This window comes from Bactrocera tryoni, chromosome 5 (assembly GCF_016617805.1).
Source record: "Bactrocera tryoni isolate S06 chromosome 5, CSIRO_BtryS06_freeze2, whole genome shotgun sequence".
NCBI lineage: Eukaryota > Metazoa > Arthropoda > Insecta > Diptera > Tephritidae > Bactrocera > Bactrocera tryoni.
In genome coordinates this window covers 19334647-19357180 of record NC_052503.1, presented here as the reverse complement: position 1 = coordinate 19357180, position 22534 = coordinate 19334647, and the positions used below count along the sequence as shown (strand labels likewise).

At 35.0% G+C, this 22534-nt stretch overlaps 5 protein-coding genes across 5 annotated transcripts; 1 reads left to right on the top strand and 4 right to left on the bottom strand.

Annotated features, from left to right (window-relative positions):
- Positions 1-2475: 2475 nt before the first annotated feature.
- LOC120776593 (heat shock protein 27-like) lies at positions 2476-3549 on the bottom strand. The gene has a single exon (XM_040107366.1). It carries the CDS (start codon positions 3416-3418, stop codon positions 2780-2782), a length of 639 nt encoding a protein of 212 aa, XP_039963300.1. The 5' UTR covers positions 3419-3549; the 3' UTR covers positions 2476-2779.
- Positions 3550-6693: 3144 nt separating this feature from the next.
- Positions 6694-7494, bottom strand: LOC120778602 (heat shock protein 23-like). The gene has a single exon (XM_040110475.1). The coding sequence runs from the start codon at positions 7354-7356 to the stop codon at positions 6844-6846; it is 513 nt and encodes a 170-aa protein (XP_039966409.1). The 5' UTR covers positions 7357-7494; the 3' UTR covers positions 6694-6843.
- A 6060-nt stretch (positions 7495-13554) lies between these two features.
- On the bottom strand, positions 13555-14289 carry LOC120778794 (heat shock protein 23-like). Its single transcript, XM_040110794.1, has one exon. It carries the CDS (start codon positions 14154-14156, stop codon positions 13644-13646), a length of 513 nt encoding a protein of 170 aa, XP_039966728.1. The 5' UTR covers positions 14157-14289; the 3' UTR covers positions 13555-13643.
- Positions 14290-16325: 2036 nt separating this feature from the next.
- Positions 16326-17114, top strand: LOC120778726 (heat shock protein 23-like). The gene has a single exon (XM_040110690.1). The coding sequence runs from the start codon at positions 16486-16488 to the stop codon at positions 16996-16998; it is 513 nt and encodes a 170-aa protein (XP_039966624.1). The 5' UTR covers positions 16326-16485; the 3' UTR covers positions 16999-17114.
- Positions 17115-19885: 2771 nt separating this feature from the next.
- Positions 19886-20768, bottom strand: LOC120778440 (heat shock protein 23-like). The gene has a single exon (XM_040110228.1). The coding sequence runs from the start codon at positions 20605-20607 to the stop codon at positions 20095-20097; it is 513 nt and encodes a 170-aa protein (XP_039966162.1). The 5' UTR covers positions 20608-20768; the 3' UTR covers positions 19886-20094.
- Between the last annotated feature and the right edge of the window lie 1766 nt (positions 20769-22534).

Genomic DNA, 22534 nt, shown 5'->3' with positions numbered 1-22534 from the left:
TACAGAAATTCCTATTCATTAGTGAATCATAGTTTATGACAAATTACAAAATATTCACTGCAATCAGAAATCCTAACAAATATTGGATTTGTCCTATTGCTCTCTACAATTTCACAACTTAAAATGCGTAAATTATAACACAAACCCACATACAATTGCAAAGCAACATCATTACAGCACTGAAAATAACTTTTTCTGAAAGCATTTACTTTCGAAATCTCTAATTTTCACTTTGACGTTCGTAACGTATTTACATATCGTCACCTGAAATGCAAAATAACGTAACATTTTCGGAAATTTACAATGGCAAGAATTAAACACGAAATAAATAGAACATGAGTGAAAAAAAAATTTTAATATTGGTTGAAACTGGTTTATATCTGAGTGCAGAACCTGAAAATGTTGAACATATGTAATATTATGTCTGTAATTTGAAGTAGTGAAGCGTAATCAATAAGACACTCAATTTCGAATTTTTTGATGATAAGTTATTTTGCATTTCAGGTGACGATATACATATTTAAATTGAGTGAAGGAATTTTTGAGATTTTGAAAAGTTAATGCTAAATAAAAACTGTGATTAAACAATTTGTCATTTTTAGACTTTTTTGCGAATCGAACATACATACATTTTCACACACACATACACTTGTGAAACACACACATGTATTTATCTACATATATTTTTTGTTTTTGAAGTATCAATATGCTTTAAATGTAAATGGCAAGCTAAAGTTGGAAATTATTACCAGAACTTTTCACAGTACAACAGTATCATATAATACAGTGGAGTCAATAAACAGCTCACTTAATCCATATATTTGCTATGTGGATACTAAAAGCAGGAAATGCAAACATACAGACATACATATAATAAACTTACAAAAAAATAAAAATGAAAAGTGAAAACAATATGAAGAAACTTAGAAAGAAACAAATATTTTTCTATAAATACATAAACCGTTATTTTAGGATTGCGCTTCGAAACAACCGCTTGTTTTTAAGTAGAACATGTTTGAGATTACAACTCCTGTTCACAATAACCTTTTCAAATTGCCAATTTCTTCCTCCTCTATTTAATGCGCCTGCCTCGAGTAATAATACTATACATTATTAGCTTATTTACTTAATTATATAAATATATATAAACTTCTTTTTCTCATTTCCGATTTCTGTACAGTATGTATACAAAATACTAGTATAAAATCATAAGCAAATGGAATTTTGTAATTAATTTAATTAAAAATTATATTACATTTATTACAATTTAAGTATGTATAAATCGCATACTATGGAAAACTATGTAAAATTATATCTATATTATTAATGTAATTTTAAAAGCAAAGAATTTTAAACATTTTTTGTGTAAAATAAAAAAGAATAACTTAATTACAAGTATATGGATGTTGTGTTTTTACTTTAAATAGTGAATGGCAGCAGCCTGTTTTGTAGTGGTTGTAGCGACAGAATTCTGCCGAGTGGACAGTCATTGACCGAATAAAAAATCCGAGTCCGTTGGAGTTACGTAGATCCGACTATCGTGGGAACGGATGGCAGTAAACTGAGGATTAGTGATCGAGCCTTTATTTAAATTTTGGCAGGTTGTCCGATCAGAAGTATATGTCCGGTGATTGTAGCGATGCCTTGGGTAATAACTTGCGCCAAATTTTGTGATTATATTTTCTCAAATAAAAAAGGTATTCCTTACAATGACTTGAGTTTGATTGGTCAGTTGGTATGGCACGTTGGAACGTACGCAAAATTTCTCTTCGATTTCTCAAATACTTAGGGACTAGTTTGCGTATATGCAGACGATATAAGAACTCAGTTCGTCACGCTGATCATCTTAAAGAGATTAAAACGCGATTGGCTCCGTACCAATCCAAACAGGGTTGGATCGCCAAAACAACAAAAATTTCGACAAAAAACTCGGAGACCCTCCGGACTGTTTAAGAATGAGATGAACATCTGAAGATTGTGCAATATTGTGCACTGGCCTGAGCCCCAGCACGTCGATTTATGTCGGATTTTAAGAATGAGATGAAATTTTGCAGCAGGTGTTCCGGCTCCAATGTCGCAGAACCGGCATCAGTGCAAGATAGATAGCATGTTATATAAATGATCGTGGAAAGTTAAGGAAGAATACAATTACAAATACAAGATTACGACATCCAATGTCATACTACAATTTAGCTTCGAATTGGGCCGTATGAACTATGGTTAATATAAAAAAAACTGTGATTTATCAATCTAAAATCAATTCTCTGTAGATCGCTACATGTTGAAACGAATTTTTTCAAAAGGAGTTCCATCTAGAAGAACTGCAACATTGCGCACGCTCTGCATAGAATTTTTCAATTAAGACCTCGGTTTCGAATTAGTGGCAACTATTGTCTGGACGACTACAAATAAGGATTCAGCCGCCTGCATTTCTTATAAATATACATACATACATAAAAACAAAAAACAAGTTTCGATTTCTTAAAACGTACAAAATATTTATTTGACAAAATCGGTTACAAACGAGTGCTTCTCATAGTATTTACTACACAGTAGTCACCGAAAACTTTGTAAAATTACAAAAGGAAAAAAATACAAAGAATTCATCTTTAATTTTTTATAAAAATACTGAAACATTAAATGTTTAAGTGGTGGAATAGCTTTCAGTCGACTTATGCTAAATGGATTACAACGGCCAGAAATCTTGACAATGAATTGTATGATTTTTTATATAGTGCTTTTGTAACGCAACTTCTTCTGCACATACATATACATTCACTCATTTTCCAGACTTCTTTTCGTTATTCTCTTTCGCCTTGCCATCGCTGTTTGTTTCCTCCGGTGCCTTTACGCTCAAATGAGCCGGCCCTGTCTGTTGTATCTGTACGATGCGTTCGTTCGCTTTAATAGCCTTACTTGGTGGTGGTGGTGCTTTGACTGTTAGTACACCATCCGATGAAATTGTTGACACTACATCTTTTGGATCGTAGTCTTTCGGCAGTGTATATTTGCGTATGAAATGTCGCTGTATCATGCCATGGTCATCTTCACGTTCCTCATGTTTACCCTCCACAATCACCGTCTTGTCCACGGTTTTAACGGTCAATTCGTTGGGCTTAAACTGTGATACATCCATGCACACTTGGAAGCCATCTTTGCCGACAGTGGGTATTAACGATGAACATTCAGCCGTATCCTTGCCCAAACGTGCGGCACGACGCGCCAACACTTGTGCACGATCGTATGGATAATGGCGACGACGTGGCTGTAGCATTAACGAATGGCCATGACGCGTCGGTCGGAAAATTTCCATTGGATGTATACCGAAACCGAAATCATCATCCCAGTAGTGCTCCAAATCTCTATAATCGGTATCGAGTTCACGAGCCAAGTTTGCCAGTAGTGGAACAATTGCCATTTTTCTTTCAATTTATTATATATTTCTTTACACTTAAATAAAAATATTAATATTCTAAATTTTTTGAATTTAACACAAAAGTTAAAAGCTTTTTGGTTTTCACTTCGCTTTGCTGTGCGCAAATTTACTCTCTGAATTTTTATTTTCAACTGAGGGGAACGAGGAACTGTTGCTGCTTTTATACCCGCTGACGAAGAAAAGAGCGCATTGTTCAGGGCAACGGCGAAAATTCTCCAGTTTTCTATACATTTCTACATTTTTCCAATTGTATGCGTCAACCAAATTTCTTTGAGCACCGAAGCAAATCTCTTTGCAATTGTATACTGAGCGTATATGATAAGCTTACTGCTGACGAAAGAGCGCAATTGGATATTATGTGAGTGTAAAAGAGAAAATGTTACTCGTGCTCCTCATTTTCAGCGATTTACCTTTCAAATCTCTTTGCAAACATATTTGCCGGCTTTTTATTAAACAAAATATTTTTAAAATTATTGTCGATGTACATACATATGTATGTATGGAAGTGTAAAAAAAAAAGTACAACAGCGTGTAGTTATGTAGTTATATATAAAAATACATAAAAACATAAATAATCTAATTGTAGAGTACACACAATTTTATTTTCTTCCAAAACTAATCAATAGCCATGCATTTACCAGAATGTACTAGAAAGTATGAATTAATATGTACAAACATACTTATGTATCTTCAGACGTGTCAACTGATGGAAAATGTTAATAAAGTGTAAAAATATATCAGCTGTTTGTTGTTTACAAATCTAAGTTAGAACTTTGTCATCATAAAATGTATGTAAATGATATGTATGTACATACATACTTAAGTATGTACATATTAGCATATTTGTAAGAATTTTGGTGTTTTTCTTGAAACGTTGTTTTTAGAGTCGGTGAGGAAAATTTCACCGAAACGGCTGGATCGATCAAATTGGAATTTTTTGACGACCTTCTTAGTATGTATGTAAGTATGTATATAAACAATTTAAACAGCTTTAAATCTGCTATTTCTATCCTTCCGAAAAGAGTTTCTCAGCCTTGAATTTAAGAGAAGCACCGGAATCTATGTAGATGCAATCAAAGACTCTTATATACATACATACATTTAATGAACTTTTTTTATTTCAATTAGGCGGTGCAAACATTTCAGCAAAGAAAGATACATACATACATACAATATGCGAATTTGTGCTTTTGGTCACGTACGCACAAAGTTAACCCCGGAATGAATGCAAAAGTACTTCCATTAGACAACTGGGCCTGGAGAACCAATTATGTATACCTGTACGCATAATGTATAAATGGAGTTCTGATTGCTGATGGTTTTTTTATGTTGTAGATAAAAAATATTTACATATGCATGTATGTATATTCATCACAGAACATTCTAGGTAGAAATTTTTTATATTACAATAACTCAATTATCAATTTTATTCCCAAATCTTGTTGAGAGCTTTTCGCGCGCCAATATACATATGTACATATGTATATATGTATGTATACACATAAATAAAATTGCAAACAGTCACTTATCCAATAATACATACATATGTACATACATTCATAAGTATGTACATATACTTATATGACCTTGTTCAGTTGGACTTGAAAGCGACTTTAATAGGAAATAGGCGAGGTTGTTAACCGATTTCAGACAGTGGCTAAGGGAGGTTATGCCCAAACCAAACTAAATTGGTTCCAAAACAATTGAGATGTTTGTCAGAAATGAGGTTTTATCTAAAAGTGACCACAGTCACATCTAAAGAGTATATTGAATTATTCATATCGTCAAGTTTCATTTACTTAGAAAATTCATTAAAAAATCCGGGGAAAGAGGCTCAAGAATGAATCAACCACGTTATTTCAGATCTTCAAATGGTTCCGAGCTCTTCAGTACGTCAGAGTCTGTAATTAGACAGAATTCTCTACTTAAAATTTGTTTATCATCTTAAGGGGGTATTCTGGTCTAGAAGCATGAATTTCAGGTACTTTTTAAAGTGTCGTAAAAAAGGCAATTAATATTTTTACTATCCATTTTTTTATTAGTTATTTTTTAATGTTAGAAGAGTACAGAAAAAAATTAAAAAACTAAAAAAAGTAAAAAATTTCAAAAATTATGAGCTGACGAAGTGGGGGGTCTCTAAAAATTTCCACGTGACCATACCCATGATTTCAACCCTCCTAGTTATCTGAAACCAAAAAAAAAAGGTTATTAATCTAGAATAATGTTGCAATGGCCGGAACTACGGAAAAGTGGGAAAATTTTTTTTTTCACAAAATGGCTGAAAACTGCCTGAAAAAAAAAGGTTTTTGGATCACTTTTTCTGACTATTTCGAATTTTTTTAAAATAATAAAAATAATCATTTGGGTATGGGGCTAGTTCCAACCATAGACAAGCCTATAAAGAAGACTCTATAAAAATTTCAAGTAAATCGGTCCAGTAGAACCTGAGAAATCGTGGGTATCGTTCCGAAAAAGTCAGTTTTGAGAAACACGCGTTTAAAGTTTCGCATAAAGTCTTTTGTTCAATTAGTTCCGGCCGAACCAGTTTGGATGCCGGGTCAGAAAAATGCCTATATCTCCGAAAATAATTTGAATTTTGAAAAATGCTCTTGTACACATATTCTGGAATAGTTAAACTATGAAAATATAAAAAAAATTTCGATTTTTTTTAATTTCTAGACCAGAATACTCCCTTAACCCAACTCAGACCGCTTTTACATCGTATTATTTGTAAAATGTCATACACACATACATACATGTTAATAGACTGAATTAAATTGGAGGATTAATATATAACATATTGCGTCAAAATAAAGTTACCGTTAGCTCAGAGTTACTATGTCACCAAGAGAGATCGAAGTTTTGGTAAAACTGGTCAAAATATTACAACTCCAATAAGGAGTTATTTTTCTGCAGATACTTAGCATATACTCGAATATTCCCTGACTTCAAAATTTCTTCAAAATTCACACAAAATTTTAACTCAGAAATTATATTAACTTTTTTCTGGACCAAAAAGCAGTTGCTGTCAAATGCAATCACTCCACCCTAATACTTATTCATCTGTCGGTATATGGCAAGTCCAAAAATTCGACCTTACCCAAACAACATTTGTATAGGTATACCAAGAGATATACATATGTATGGTACAATCTGAATTGCTACCCATATGTACACATAACTTTCTAGCATAATTGAGCACAGTCACAAATCACCAACGAAAGTAAATAAAAGAAACAAATAAAGAAAACAAAATATTTTTTTGCTTTGAATAATAATTTATTTTCAAAATTAAATTTTTGACAGACTTTTCTTCTCCTAGGAATTAATTAACACTTATAAATACTGAACACAAAATCGTGTGAAATATGAAAATAGTGAGTGAATTAGTTATCAATGCTTCACTTTTAAGCCTTTGGCTTCTCTTCTTGTGTAGCTTCTTTGGGATTCTCCTTCACATTCAAATGTGCTGGTCCAGTTTGTTGAATTTGGATCACACGCTCGTTGGACTTATCCTCGATGGCTGGCTTCGGCGCATGTACAGTTAAGACACCATCCGAAGACAACGTGGAAACCACTTTATCGGCCTCGAATCCTTTTGGCAAAGCATAGCGACGAACAAAGTGTCGTGAGATGTAACCATGACCATCTTCACGTTCCTCGTGTTTACCCTCGACCACGATGTGATCATCAACGACTTTCACAGTCAACTCACTCGGCTTGAACTGTTGTACATCCATACTGGCTTGAAAGCCGTCCTTTCCAATAGTGGCTAGTGGTAAATCTTTATCCAATTTGCGCAAACGACCACTTTGGGAAGTTGTGATTGCAGGCCACTGAGTGTAGAACACCGGTTCGTAGAATGGCGTTAAGCGGCTCAAATCATCAGCCAAGCTCAAGATCAATGGTAGAGACGACATTTTTACTCTTGTATTTAGTTTATTCACTTCACGATAATATTTAAAATTTAAAAACAGTTTTCTTCGCTTTGTTTTTAGTAAAAGATTTGTTTGGTTTTTTGTGCGCTTGTTCAACGCTTTGTTATTGCTTGTTGTTTGAAAATCAACTATGCCGGCAGTCGCAAATGCCGGTGTATTTATACTCACAGCTGGCGGAGCAAGCATTCCGACGTGCTGAGAGACTACAGCGACGTTATCACAGTATGTACATACTTACGTGTCTCTACTCTCTCACTTGACGAATATGCGCTCTTTGATGTACACAGTTTGTTTGGCCAGAACTTTCGAACTTTTTCAAGAAATTTCTATAAAAACACAAAAGGTTAAAGCACAGAATTTGATGAGTTGTTTTACCCAAACGTTAGCCGGCAACACACCTTTCTCACCTTTACTCACGTACATATGAATATTTGTACAAATGTATATTGTTTACATACATATGTATATACAAAGCTACAAATTTGCGCACAGTTAATGGGACAAATGATGCAAAAATATATAAATATTTTGGACTTTGTTATTGTAAAATAAGCATTCGAGAGACACCAATATATCCGTACTTATCTTAATCAAATTATGAGTCATAATTTAAATATGAACTTTGAATAATGTATGTAAGTAGATGTTTTTAAATAATGAATATTTTTAATTTCCAGAATTTACTCAAAAGTTCCCTCACTGTATGATTGATAGAAGTATCACTAGCATTCCGGACTGTTAATGGCAAAGGGAAATTATGTACTTATATTGACTCTTCCGAGAAGTGTGAATAATTTTACGGAAGAATTTGTCAATAAAATTTCGTTCGCGCATATTGTCATTAACTTTAGCTAGTAGCAAATTAGAGGAGAATAAGAAATTGTGTACAAACGTTCATACTTATATTTGCATGGGTACCAACAGAAGTGAAAAGTCGCCAACATTAGACGAAAGCAAAATTACTACAAAAATAGTTTTTGTATTACATGTATTACATGTTTACCACATACATATGTACATAAGTATATTTTGTCTGTCAATTAACTATGACGCTTTGACAATGACAAAAGTCGAGCAAATTACATTTCATACATTGTGAAAAAAAGGACCCGGAAATTATACATATATGTATGTAGTTAAATTCCTCCGGGTAAATGATATTTCAAAAAAAAAAATGTATTTTGCTAAGTTGGTAAGACTGTCCTTAATTACTGGTCCAAATAAGAGCGTGATCTGTCAACCGGTTTATGTACAGCAGCTGCTTAAGTCGGTACACCTCAGCAGTGCGTTGCGATTTTTACAATGCATACAAAAATATCGAAGAAAGAATTTGTATAAAATTTTGTATTTCTAACAAAATTTCGTGTACGGAATCATTCCGAGTGTTGGGAAATGCTTACGGGGATTCAGTCTTATCAAAAACAAAAGCCTACAATTTGTACAAAGTCTTCAAAGACGGTCGCGAGACCGTTGAAGAAAATACTAAAAAAGTAAACATTAAGGCGCTTGAACGTTTTAGAGAAATGGCAAGAGAGCTCGATATCTCTCGCGAGTCCGTTCGAATGATTTCGATGGATATTTTGGAACGTGTTCTTGCTGTTCTTTTCGTGTCATAAATGCCGATGGGACATGGGTTATGAGTTTGACCGAATTTAAAGCCAAAAAGGCTATGAATACCATCAATCAACCATTGTATTTACCAGATTTGGCTACGTGTGATTTTTTCTTGTTCCCCAAACAGAAATTGTCGCTCCGCGTAACCCGTTTTCAGTCGATGGAAGAGATAAAACAAAATTCGTTGAAGGAGCTGAAGGCCTTCCCAAAAAGTGCTTATGCTCATGTGTTTCGAGGCTGGAAAAATCGTTGGCAGAAGTGTATTACATCTGTTGGGGATTGCTTATAAGGCGACAAAATAAATATTGATGAATAACTAAATACATTGCGTTTCATTTACATTTTTGTTGCAATACTCTCATTTGTAGCTTGTTAAAGTTTTCTGATAAAATTTGACAACTTCTGGAAAGTTTTTGAGAAAGAAACACAATTAAGCAAAAAAGAAAGGGATTTAAACTTTAATTTTGTAATTTTTTTACATTTATTTAGAACTAAATTAGTACAAATTTTAAACTCTGTTAATTACCAGTTAATTTGCCATTCTAAACATAATGGCTAGACACATATGTACATACATATGTATATGCGTTTACCCTTACAGTTGTTAAGCATCACTCCAAAAAATTCTATCACCCCTGTTACGCATCTATAATAGTGCGAGTCTTGTTGCCGTTCGTCAATAGAATGCCAAATTGTGCTTTACGAGAGAATTTTGTCTACCTATTGCAGACAACTACACACTTACATATGTTTATTGTAGAATACTATCATAATGGTAATTACAAATGCCCAGAACAGGAAATTAAACAAGAGCATTGGTCTACTACTGTGCCCAAAAAATAAGGTGACATTGTATTTATTTTGAAAATTCTTTATTTATTCTTCCAAATCAATTTCATGCACTTAAAAGTAATCCCCTCCCGATGCAATGCACTTATGCCAACGGATTTCCCAACCTTTGAAACACTGGTTGTAGTCACTTTCCGAGATGGCCTTCAGTTCCGTCTTCGCTGCGGCTTGAATCTCCTCTATCGTATAAAAACGGTGTCCCCGGAGCGGTCTTTTGAGCTTGGTGAACAGCCAGAAGTCGACCGGCGCCAGATCAGGTGAATACGGTGGTTGCGGAACGATATGGGTTGAGTTTTTGGCGAAATGATCACGAATTACGAGGGCAGTATGGGTTGGTGCATTATCGTGGTATAAAAACCAAGAATTGTCTTTCCACAATTCCGGCCTTTTTAGGTGGATAGCGTTACGAAAAACGAAGCATAACGTTCAAATAATATTCATTGTTGACTGTTTGACCGGTTGGAAGGAATTCATAATGCACAACACCACGATAATAGAAGAAAACAGTCAACATGACCTTGATTTTTGAGCGACTTTGGCGCGATTTTTTTGGTCTCGGCTCTCTTAAGGCACGATATTCGCTCGATTGATCGGTTGTTTCGGGGTCGTAAGCATAGATCCAAGTCTCATCGCCAGTTATAATGCGTTTAATGACACCCTGGTAGTCGGAAAGCATCGTTTCACACACTTCAACGCGACGCCTTTTTTCCAAAAAATTCAATGTTTTCGGTACCAGTCGGGATTTTACGCGCTTGAGGCCTAAAACATCCTTCAAAATGGTATTGGCTGAGCCTTTCGATATGCCAACTTCATTAGCAAGGTCTCTAATTGTTAGTCGACGGTTTTTCAACACCAAATATTTGATTTGTTGAACGTGAGCTTCGTCGGTTGAGGTTGATTGTCGCCCTGGACGCTCTTCGTCTTCGACACCTTCACGGCCGGCTTGGAACTCACTATACCACTCGTAAACATTTTTTTAGACATAGCCTCATCACCAAAGGCAACGTATCCGCAGCAGAAAATTGATTCCGTAAAGAAAATTTAATGCAAATTCTTTGCTCAACAAATTTCGACATCGCAAAAAACGAAAAACTCACTTTTAGCAGCTCACAAAACGACACGTATCTCAAACACGAATGAATATTTTGACATGAAATTTGACATAAATGTGACTGACATTACTACCAACCTAAAAAAAAATAGTTCTCCAAATCCTTTGACGCGCGCAGTTTAAATTCAAATGTTTTTTGGGCACAGTAGGACATTATTTGACGAATTATAGAGTTTCAATACATTGAATAATTTTAAAGGAGGTGTGTTCAAATAATTACAGGAGTTTTTGGGTTTTCTTAAATATACAAGAAATATGTATGTTGGTGTATTTATTTGCTAAAGAATTATTACATGAGGTAGTTTTTTTCTGACAGATTTCAGCAAAAAAGAATAACTCGAAATTTACTTATACTTATAGCAGTCTTTTCGAATTTGCTTATTTTCGAGAATTATTCCATTTTTCTTTTGCCTTGGCTATAAGCAACGAATCAGCTGGTTGCGATATTTTCGAATTATTCCGAATTCCCTATAAGAGAAAGCATGTAACAATTCAGTTAAAATTCAAGTTCTTTCGGCGCCATGAACAGTTTTCTCCGGTTAGTATAGAAGGAGCTTTTGCCTCATTGAAACAAAAGACTTAAGCAACAAACTCGGTTTATTTGTTTCTAAATTCTTAAACAATTATATTTTTTCTCATAGTTTCAATAAATGTAGAAAAGGTCTAGTGAATTCCAGAACTACATATGAACTATAGGAATTAAAAAAATCGACCAGCGTAGGGGATGTTTAACGAAAAAATATCATAATCATCCCCTAATTGAAACTAGTATTTTGTCAGAGTTTGTTAGAAAGTACGAGAATATGAAAAATGAGAGTGCAATTCAGAGAGAATATGTATCTCTCTTCTTCTTTATAAGAAATTACAAGATTTTGTACGCGATGTTGTTGGTTAGTTCGGGAAAAGCTAATTTGTTCAGTTAATACAAATATTTATTGTCGCCTTCAAAATAGACTCCTGATCGAATGCAAATTTACCATACATACGCTTATTATAAACATGGGCTAGGATTGCCTTCTCAGCTTTTTGCGAATATTAGCTTTCGGTTTAGGTTCATTTTTGGAGCAGTTTAGATGTCATATTCATAAATTTAGCCTCCTCACCAGTAATAATTCATTTGACGAATGTAGGGAACGAAGCTATGATGTTAAGCGTCTCTTTTGGAACTTCTGCTCGATGTCGTTTTTGCAAAAGACTCAGGTTGTTGTTGTTGTTGTAGCGGCACATTCATATACTAAGTGTTGGCTAAGGTGGTTCTTATTCACGATATAATCTCAACTAAAACAAATATACAAGGTGCGTTCCAAAGTAAACAGGACTTTAGAAAACAGAACAAATGGTTTCTTCAGCAAAATTAATTTATTTTATTCAAAATAGTCTCCTTCTGCGTCAATACAGCTTTTTGCAAGGTCCTAAAGTATGTCGAATGAGTGTTTTAGTTCGTTGGCCGGTATGGCTGCCAGTATGCCGGTGCAGGCCTTTTGAATGGCCTCTATGTCTGCATAACGCTTTCCTTTCATGGGCAAATGCATTTTGCCGAAAAGGAAGAAGTCGCACGGTGCCCTATCAGGTGAATACGGGGAGTGGTTAATGGTTAAAATGTGGTTTTTGGTCAAATAATCGTCGTTCTAATGTTGGATTCTGAATCGAGTTGAATTCAATTTTTGATCATCAGTCAATTTGTGCGGAACAAACCCTGCACACACCTTTCGTAAGCTCAAATGTTCGGTCAAAATGCGATAAATCGATGTTTTGGAGATGTTCAATTCCATTTCCATGAATTTCAATGATGATTTCGGCTGATTTTTGATGAATTCACGCAGAGTTTCGATGGAATTTCCGGTGATCACGGATATTGATTGGCCCACATGTTGATCGTCATTTATGTCCTCACGACCACTTTGAAAACGTTGAAACCACTCGTACACTCTGCTACGGGATAGGCAATCATCGCCATAAACTTGTTTCATCAATTGAGACGTTTCGGTAAAAGTTTTACCAATTTTAAAACAAAATTTAATGTTAGCTCATTTTCGCACCGATAACACAAACATACTGACACTTAAAGCGCAATAACTTCACGCAACTAACTGAAATTTTACAACAAAAAGTCTTTATACTAAAGGTAAACAGCTTGGCTTATTAAATACGTTATAATTAATTATTTTAGGAAGTGTACTTATGAATCAAAGTAAAGAAAAACAAATAACCAATAATATAAGTCAAAGTGCTGATCCAAAAAAGTAATGCATTTTTCTCTATGTGAAAGAGAGAGAGAAATTAAATTTTTTACAAATTATCATGTAATGAGCAAAAGTGTTTCTTTACCAGAATACCAGTCAGTGATTTCATATTGAAAAAAGCTTTATAAATGCTCACTTTGCATAAGGCTTTGGGCTCCAAAACCCATCGACAGTCGGAACTTCAACGTATACTTAACCTTATACGGTTTAAGTCTATAAAAATCAAAAATAGATCGATCAGCACTTTCCATCAAAGCTTCCTCTCCTTAGCGAAACTCAAGTCAAGACCTCAGAAATTCAAAGCTAAGACTTTTGTTTTCCGCTGCCACACATTTTTATAAGAATCAATGAAAGACATTTCTAAGTTTCAAATTATTTAGTCAAATTTATTTACAAACTTAAATTATAAACAGACTTTTCTTCTCTTAATAAATTAATCAGGAACTGTAACTTTATAGCTTGGACTTTTCTTCTTTGGTAGTTTCCTCAGAATTATCCTTTACATTCAAATGAGCTGGTCCAGTTTGTTGAATTTGGATCACACGTTCGTTGGACTTATCTTCGATGGCAGGCTTTGGTACACTAACTGTTAACACGCCATCCGAAGACAGTGTGGAAACCACTTTATCGGCCTCAAATCCTTTTGGCAAAGCATAGCGACGGACAAAGTGTCGTGCGATGTAACCATGATCATCTTCACGCTCCTCGTGTTTACCCTCGACCACGATGTGATCATCGACTACTTTCACACTCAACTCACTGGGCTTGAATTGCTGTACATCCATACTGGCTTGGAAGCCATCCTTTCCAATAGTGGCTAGTGGTAAATCTTTCTCAAATTTGCGCAAGCGTCCACCGGGTGAGGTGGTAACGGCGGGCCAACGAGTGTAGAACACTGGTTCGTAGAATGGTGTCAAGCGGCTCAAATCATCAGCCAAGCTCAAGATCAATGGTAGAGATGACATTTTTTCTTTTGTATTTAGTTTATGCACTTCACAGTATGGAAATTTTAAAAACAGTTTTCTTCGCTTTGTTTTTAGTAAAAGATTTGTTTGAAGTTTTTTGTGCGCTTGTTCAACGCTTTCTTATTGCTTGCTGTTTGAAATTCAACTATGCCGCTAATCGCGAGTGCCGGCGTATTTATACCTACATACAGCTGGCGGAGCAACCATTCCGTCGTGCTGAGAGATAACAGCGACGTCATCAAAGTATGTACATACGTGTCTCTACTCTCTCACTTGACGAATGCGCGCTCTTTGATGCAGCTTGTTTGGCCAGAACTTTCGATTTCAAGAAATTTCGATAAGCATAGCTGAAAGGTTAAAGCCCAACAGAGTTTTATTTAGCTACATGAATTTTAGCGGACAAACACTATATTTATCTGCTAATAATAATTAATGTATGTACATACTACATACATATGTATGTATGTATATGCAAGTGTAGATACGTACATAAGTATGTACCTAGTACAACCTTATTGTATGCATACAAGGGATAGGTCATTTAGATAAGTACTATTTGAGTGAGCATTTACATATGTACATATGTATTTATTATTAAGTATAAATCAAAATGAATCATAACTTAATAAATACTTATGTACGTACATACATACTTACATACATATCATGTAAAACAAAGAATAATAAAAATCATATTTCCGATTTTTGTTCTACAGCACTCATATTAAATCTACAAATGACTTATTGACTTAGATATTACCTTTGTTTACAGCATGAAACGTTAAAAAGTACATTACAACCCTCAGAACTTTTATATAAAAAGCATAAAATTAGGTACCTGGTCCTTTATGCGAAAAAGTTTGAAGCCTTGACCATAGCAACACTCATTTTATATGAAAATTAAGTTTTCCAAACAATTCGAAATGTCAGTTATGCTGCTCTCTATTATTTATCTAGAGTGTTCCAGAAACGTCTTAGCCAAAAAAATTTATCAAAATCGCTCTATACTTTTCCTCCATGTAACTCCTTAAGAGGTTAGTCCAGTTTACGATACTTAATAATTCCAATAGATTTAAGAAATACATATATTTATATATACACCAGTGGTCGGCATTTCATAGCAAAATTTTGCAAACTAACTTCACACGTACGCTTACGCTCTATCGTTCAGTCGTTGTCGAGCCAGCAACGAATTAACATCACGCAAGACTATAGCGCAAAACCAAATATGCCCTGCGAGAAATATTTTATGATTCTATCTTTGATGCCATGCAATGCCTTTTATGTTCCAAGTCTTTTAAAGATAATAGGGAATATATCCTTAAAAGACATTTTGTTAATTTTCATTATACTAATAATTATTTATAAAATTTGCTTAATTTTAATTCCAATTTCTCACTGGGCTACTTTTTTTTCGTGCTTACCAACACAGTGACAGATCCTCTCATGCCGACCACTGATATACACGTACATATGTATACATGTAAAACATAATCGATATATCCACATTTTTTCTCTAGAAACTTCATCAACCAAAAGAAATTAAAAATAAATACATATGTATGTACATATGTATGTGAATTTATGTGAAAGCATAGATACATATATGAATGTACATTTGAGTATTTCTACTATATAAAGCTAAATACACTACTAGTAATAATGCCCGCAGATAATGTTAATCAACAAAAAGCTTTTATACAAGTAAGCTCATAAGAACTCATTAAATGAGTTATGAGCAAGTATAAAATGAATACATATGTATGTATACTTACATACATACATACATACATACGTAGACACATTCACATCATCATGACACAAGCCAGCTGACAGAGTTCCAAAATATATACTAATAATGAATAAGAACGTTCACGCAATTTCTGGAAGCCGAAATATCGACCTAATGTTTGGCAAACAAACCCTATTCGAAATCTAAGTATGTACATATGTATACGCACAAATGTTTTTATGTACACGTACGTATGGATTGAAAAAGGAATGCAGGCAATTGCCAAAAAGTAAAAAGCATGAGAACGATAGCAGTGTCTATTACACTCAGTGTACGTATGTACGAGTATGTGTCGTTGTTGTTATCTCACACCACGGCGAGTAGGTTGCTCCGCCAGTCGTGAGTATAAATACACCGGCACTCGCGATTGCCGGCATAGTTGAATTTCAAACAGCAAGCAATAAGAAAGCGTTGAACAAGCGCACAAAAAACTTCAAACAAAATCTAAAACAAATTTTTTACTAAAAACAAAGTGAAAGAACTGCTTTTAAATTTTCCTATAACTGTAAAGTGAATAAACTAAATACTAAAGAAAAAATGTCATCTCTACCATTGATCTTGAGCTTGGCTGATGATTTGAGCCGCTTGACACCATTCTACGAACCAGTGTTCTACACTCGTTGGCCCGCCGTTACCACCTCACCCGGAGGCCGCTTGCGCAAATTGGATAAAGATTTACCCGTAGCAACTGTGGGAAAAGATGGCTTCCAAGCCAGTATGGATGTACAGCAGTTCAAGCCCAGTGAGTTGAGTGTGAAAGTAGTCGATGATCACATCGTGGTCGAGGGTAAACACGAGGAGCGTGAAGATGATCATGGTTACATAGCACGTCACTTTGTTCGTCGCTACGCTTTGCCAAAAGGATTCCAGGCCGATAAAGTGGTTTCCACATTGTCTTCGGATGGCGTGTTAACAGTTAGTGTACCAAAGCCTGCCATCGAAGATAAGTCCAACGAACGTGTGATCCAAATTCAACAAACTGGACCAGCTCATTTGAATGTAAAGGACAATTCTGAGGAAACTACCAAAGAAGAGAAAGCAAAAGCGTGATTCCTATATACATATGTATATCATTAACTTAATTCATAAGCATTGTATAAAAGTATTCATTTGATCTGTTATCAAATTATTTGGTTATTAAGAAAAAAGTCTGAAATTTAAGTTTTTATTGCATTTAAAAACTAAATTAAAAATAAAACAGTTGTTTTAAATTAAAGCTATTAAATTAACTTTTTATTAAAAGTTGGTCCATTTCAAGGTTCCCTATTTTTTTTTTTTTAAGAAAAAGCGCATAAACTTCAATTTTAATGGGAAAAATGGATTGTCATTCGAAGATTTGCATTTATTTTTTGAGGATTATCTCTTTCTTAGATGGTCCATTCATTAAGTCCAATTTTCGATGACTCGTTCGGGCATTTCGACTGGTAACTGGTGAATGACATGCGTGATGTTTTGCTCCAAGGCTTTACATATCCCCACAGGAAGCGCTTGAAAACGACGTGTGAGAGACTGATTTATGTCTTTCTCAATTGATGCGCTAGCAGCAGCAAATTTCTAGACACTACTGGCATTTCTTTGCCTCACTGGCATGGAACATTTTGTACCGTGCCTTTGGATTCAAAGTTTTCCTCCAGACTCCCAATTGTTGTTCTGACAAGACGATTATGACGACCATAAATTGGACGTAGCGCTCTTAAAGTTGAGGCCAATGACTCCGAATTTCGATAGTAAATTTAATCATTTCGACTCCTTGTTGGATCGTATATTTTTCCATGATGAAATGGCAAACCTTACTGAAGAGAAATTTCAAAAGAATGGGAAAAAATATGGCATCGTTTGCTGTCCCTATCGATGTATTTTTGTAGTGTCCCTATTTAAAAACCCGTTATAGAATGGTCCCCTAGTTTTCACTAATTGCGATTGCACAGTTAAAGCATTTATAAATAGTATTTGTATTAAGATTACAATGTTCTGCGAATTATTGTATTCTTTGAGGTCATAATTCATATGCAGTGTTGTTTTCGATGTTATTAAAAGGAGTAGAAGCCAGTAAAAATAAATTACTCTCTTGTTAATCGAAAAAACAAATAAGTTGCTTATCAGTTGCGATTTAACATGCGGTTGAACTGTATGGACGACGACAACATTCGCAAGGGTTGAACTGGTGCAATGAGCTTTTGGCCTTAAGGCATATCATCCAAATGAAAATAAACACGCCAGTGCTCATCGTATCGTTAGCGGTAGCAACAGATGGAGTAAAGCAGCTTCCGACGATTTCTACTTCAGCGAGCACGTTTAATATATGACGTTAATATAATCGCTTAAAAGAAGTCAGAGCTTCAAAAAGATATCACCGTCACAGTCATTTCATCACTTCGGGAATAAAACTCTATAATGATTCTTCCATACATCTGATGCAATTCGAATTTATGCACTTATTTACTGTTTCAGACCAACATTTGTTGTACTAGTTGAATGTATTACCACAGACACTTCAGTGCATATTTATTTTGAGTTGCCACTTCATACAGAAGAAACAACAGTTTGGTGTGGTTTGTGGGCCGGGGAATTATCGCTCCATGTTTCTTCAAAACTGATGCCGGTGAGAACGTAACCATCAATGGCGATCGTTATCGCACCATGGTTACCGACTATTTGATGCCTGAAATTGAAGCTCGTGATGTCGGCGACATTTGGTTTCAACAAGACGGCGCCACTTCTCACACATCGCATCAATCAATGGATTTATGCAGAAAACACCTCGGTGAGCATGCTTTGGGCTGGTCGATTGGCCACCTTGTGATATCACAGCGTTAGACTTTTTCTTGTGGGGACATGTAAAGTCTAAAGTCTATGCGGACAATCCCGCTTCGAGCACAACATCGCACGTGTTATTCGTAATTCAAAGAATATGATATACATAACTCTTACTACTCCGTGAGGATCTAAGGAAACCGAGCCTACTAGGAATGTACTTATATATCTCCTTGTAAAAAAATTTCGATAATTTTCGCTGTTATTTACAACAATAGTACAGTAAAAGGTTTAGCTACCCTTGCAAAAGTTAAATAGAGAGTATAAAAACTTTCCTTTTTTTCTAGTAATCTTAATCCTCGTGTTCAAGGGACCTCTCCGATCCTACTAATATTACCTACAGCGCTAACCTGGGTACTTGCATAAGAACTTAAGGGATTATATGGGATCAAAAAATCAATTTTTTTTTATTGTCTTATTAACACTACAACACTTCTAGAATATTGCCCTAAAATTTCAAGTTAATCCAAATATAGTTTCGGAAATACAGTCTTGTGAACATGTGCCCTCGAGACTAGCTAGGCTAAGTGCACCGTCTTTAACTGTGTTTTTGAAGTCGAATTTTGCACAGGTCCTTGCGATACAATTCTTAAAACCTTGGACGAGGGATTCTTTTCGATTACAACTATTTGAAAAAAAATGTCGTGAAATTTTCACTAAAATTGTAATTTCTTTGCAAAAATGTTTGGTAAAAATCCAGCTCTCAGTTTTTTCCTTCGTCCAAGTTCTAAGTTAAGGTTTTAACTAAAACACGTATTTTTTCACTTTAGATGATCCTCTAAGGATCTATCCTGTCAACGCGGGCGCATCTTTTTTCCAAGGGGTCACCAGAAATGGCCCGAGTTTAAAATTTTTTTTTTTTCAAAAAATTCGGAATTTCTTTGCTAATAGTGTATGTTTGTAATAATAAAAAAATCTAATAAAATTTTTAATTTTTTATATGAGAAGAAATTGTTGAGAAAAAGCTGCTTTTTACTCAAGGAAACCCATGTAACCCCTTAACAATATCAACATTTATGCGAAAGGAAACAAATAAAAGCGAATATAAAAACCCAATACGACGCTAGACTTCACAGAACGTTGATTTTTATTGCAGAAAAAAGTGTTAAATAATTAAATGCCACAAGGTTTATCTTTTAGTGTTAGGATTTATTTAAATGCGATATTTTATACATATTTTAGAAATAATGTAAATTTATAATACAATTTTTGGCAATTAATTACATATGTGCATGTGTATGTTTACTGATTGAAGTGATTTAACAGTTAAACGATTCGTTTGAATTGACTGAATTAACCCTGAGCAGCAAAACGAGTGCAGACAGTAAACGCTTAAGCGCTTGCCTGCTCCTCACTGGTGACTTCTTTGGGATTCTCCTTCACATTCAAGTGAGCGGGACCAACTTGTTGAATTTGGATCACACGTTCGTTGGACTTATCCTCGATGGCTGGCTTTGGCACACGTACCGTTAAAACGCCATCCGAAGACAAGGTAGAAACAACTTTATCGGCCTGGAATCCTTTTGGCAAAGCATAGCGGCGCACAAAGTGTCGTGCAATGTAACCGTGATCATCTTCACGTTCCTCGTGTTTACCCTCGACCACGATATGGTCATCGACCACCTTAACACTCAACTCACTGGGCTTGAATTGCTGCACATCTAAACTGGCTTGGAAGCCATCCTTGCCCACAGTTGCTACGGGCAAATCCTTTTCGAATTTACGCAGTTGATTTCCGGGTGCGGCAGCTACTGCTGGCCAGCGCGAGTAGAAGGCCGGTTCGTAGAAGGGCGTCAAGCGGCTAAGGTCATCGGCCAAGCTCAAGATCAATGGTAAGTTTGCCATTTTTTCACTTTCGATTTACTTTTCACTTTCAATAAATGCACGAAATTCAAATTAATTTAATTGAAATTTTTTTATTAGCTTTTGTTTGTGCTTTTGCTTTGATGGGCGCTTGTTCAACGCGTTTATCTTTTGCGATTTTCTGTTCAACTGATGCCGACTGCTGCAGAGCCTTGCTCTTTTATACTCTCAGATATTGCGATTTTTTGCAAGAGAAGAACGAAAACAACTGCTACTGCTACTGCCGCAATTGATAAGAACACACAGCTCTTCGCAATAAACGCAGGCGCGTTCACATATGTACATATGTATGTACGTGCATATCTACGAGAGAGCGGCGAACGTGACAGACGTAGTGCCATTAACCTACGGGAATCTCCGAGAAAATTCAGTAGTATCTATGTTATTGAGCTTTTCATTGTCGTTTGCGTGTGTTTTGCCGGCGAACCAGTGAGAGCTCAGTGAAATGTTGCAAATTATTTTTATATACAAAATAGGATTGTTCTGACTATGCGCGATAAGAGTTGCTAAATGGCAAAGAATTTACGTGAACATTCTCGTAAAAGTGGGAGGAACTTTCTGATTTTACATATACTATGTGTTTTATGTTTCTTTGCGTGAATAATAATATTAAATTTAAATTGAGTTAAAATATATTTTTTTATGTTTTAATTTACATATATTTATGTATATTAAATGACTGATAATGTGCAGCTGTTTTGTGCATTGCCAGTAAACAATACGTATACATATTGTATTTAAAACTTTCAAGGATTAAAATAAATATTAAAAAAAAAATTCTTATCTATAAATTTAAATTTCTGAATAATATATTTTAAATAACCAATTTTAATCACAAATTTATAAAAAAATATTATAAATGAAATAAAAAGGAAACCCGTAGCTAGAACACCCTTTCTTATAACATAAGCGAATAAAAAAATATCTTTAACTTGATTTTAATCGGTCAGTTTGTATGGCAGCTATATCCAATAGTGATCCGATCTGAACTATTTATTCAGATAATGTAGCGTTACCTTAGACAATAATACACGTCGAATTTCGTGAAGATATCTGGTCAAATAAAAAAATTTTCCATGCAACGTTTTGAGTTTGCTCGACGGTTTCGACAAATGAACAGTTTCTTGGGAAGGAAAGGACGTCTGCAAAATTTCAGATCAATATCTCAAAATCTGAAAAGTAATAGAGTGTGTATACACACAGCCAGACGCACATGGCTAAATCAATTTTGCACGTGACGCTTTGCATTTGTATATGTATAGAATAAGGCAATCGAAAAGATCACGGCTTACCAATTTTTTTTGTCGCCAAATTTTTATTTTTTTTTTTTATTCAACATAGTTCCCTTCAAGATGACACACTGATTATAGCAACCCTCCAACTTTTCGATACCATTTTTATAGTATGATTTCGCACTATGCTTCAAAATAAGTCTCAGTTTCGGCGATCACCTCTTTATTCGACGAAAATTTCTTCACAGCGAACATTCTTTTGAAATTTGATAACAGGAAATAGACGCTGGGGCCAGATCTGGAAAACGATGGATGTGGAAGCAATTCGAAGATCAATTCAAGGATTTTTGTCACAGTTTTCACTGACTTGTGGTATCTCACATCATCTTGGTGAAACAGCATTTTCATTTTGAAAAATATCAATTGCAGTCCAATAGCACAATGTAAAAGTCGCTGTTGATGGTCTTTTCTTTTTCAAGGTAGTCAGTAAAAATTATTCTATGTGCATACCAAAACACAGACGCCTTAATCTTGCCATCGACTGTTACATTTTTCCTCGTATTATAGTGGGTTCATCGTGTGCAGTCCATTTTGATGACTGTCGATTGGACTTCGGAGTGAAATGATGGAGCCATGTTTCATCCACAGTCAAATATAGACTCAAAAAGTCGATTTTA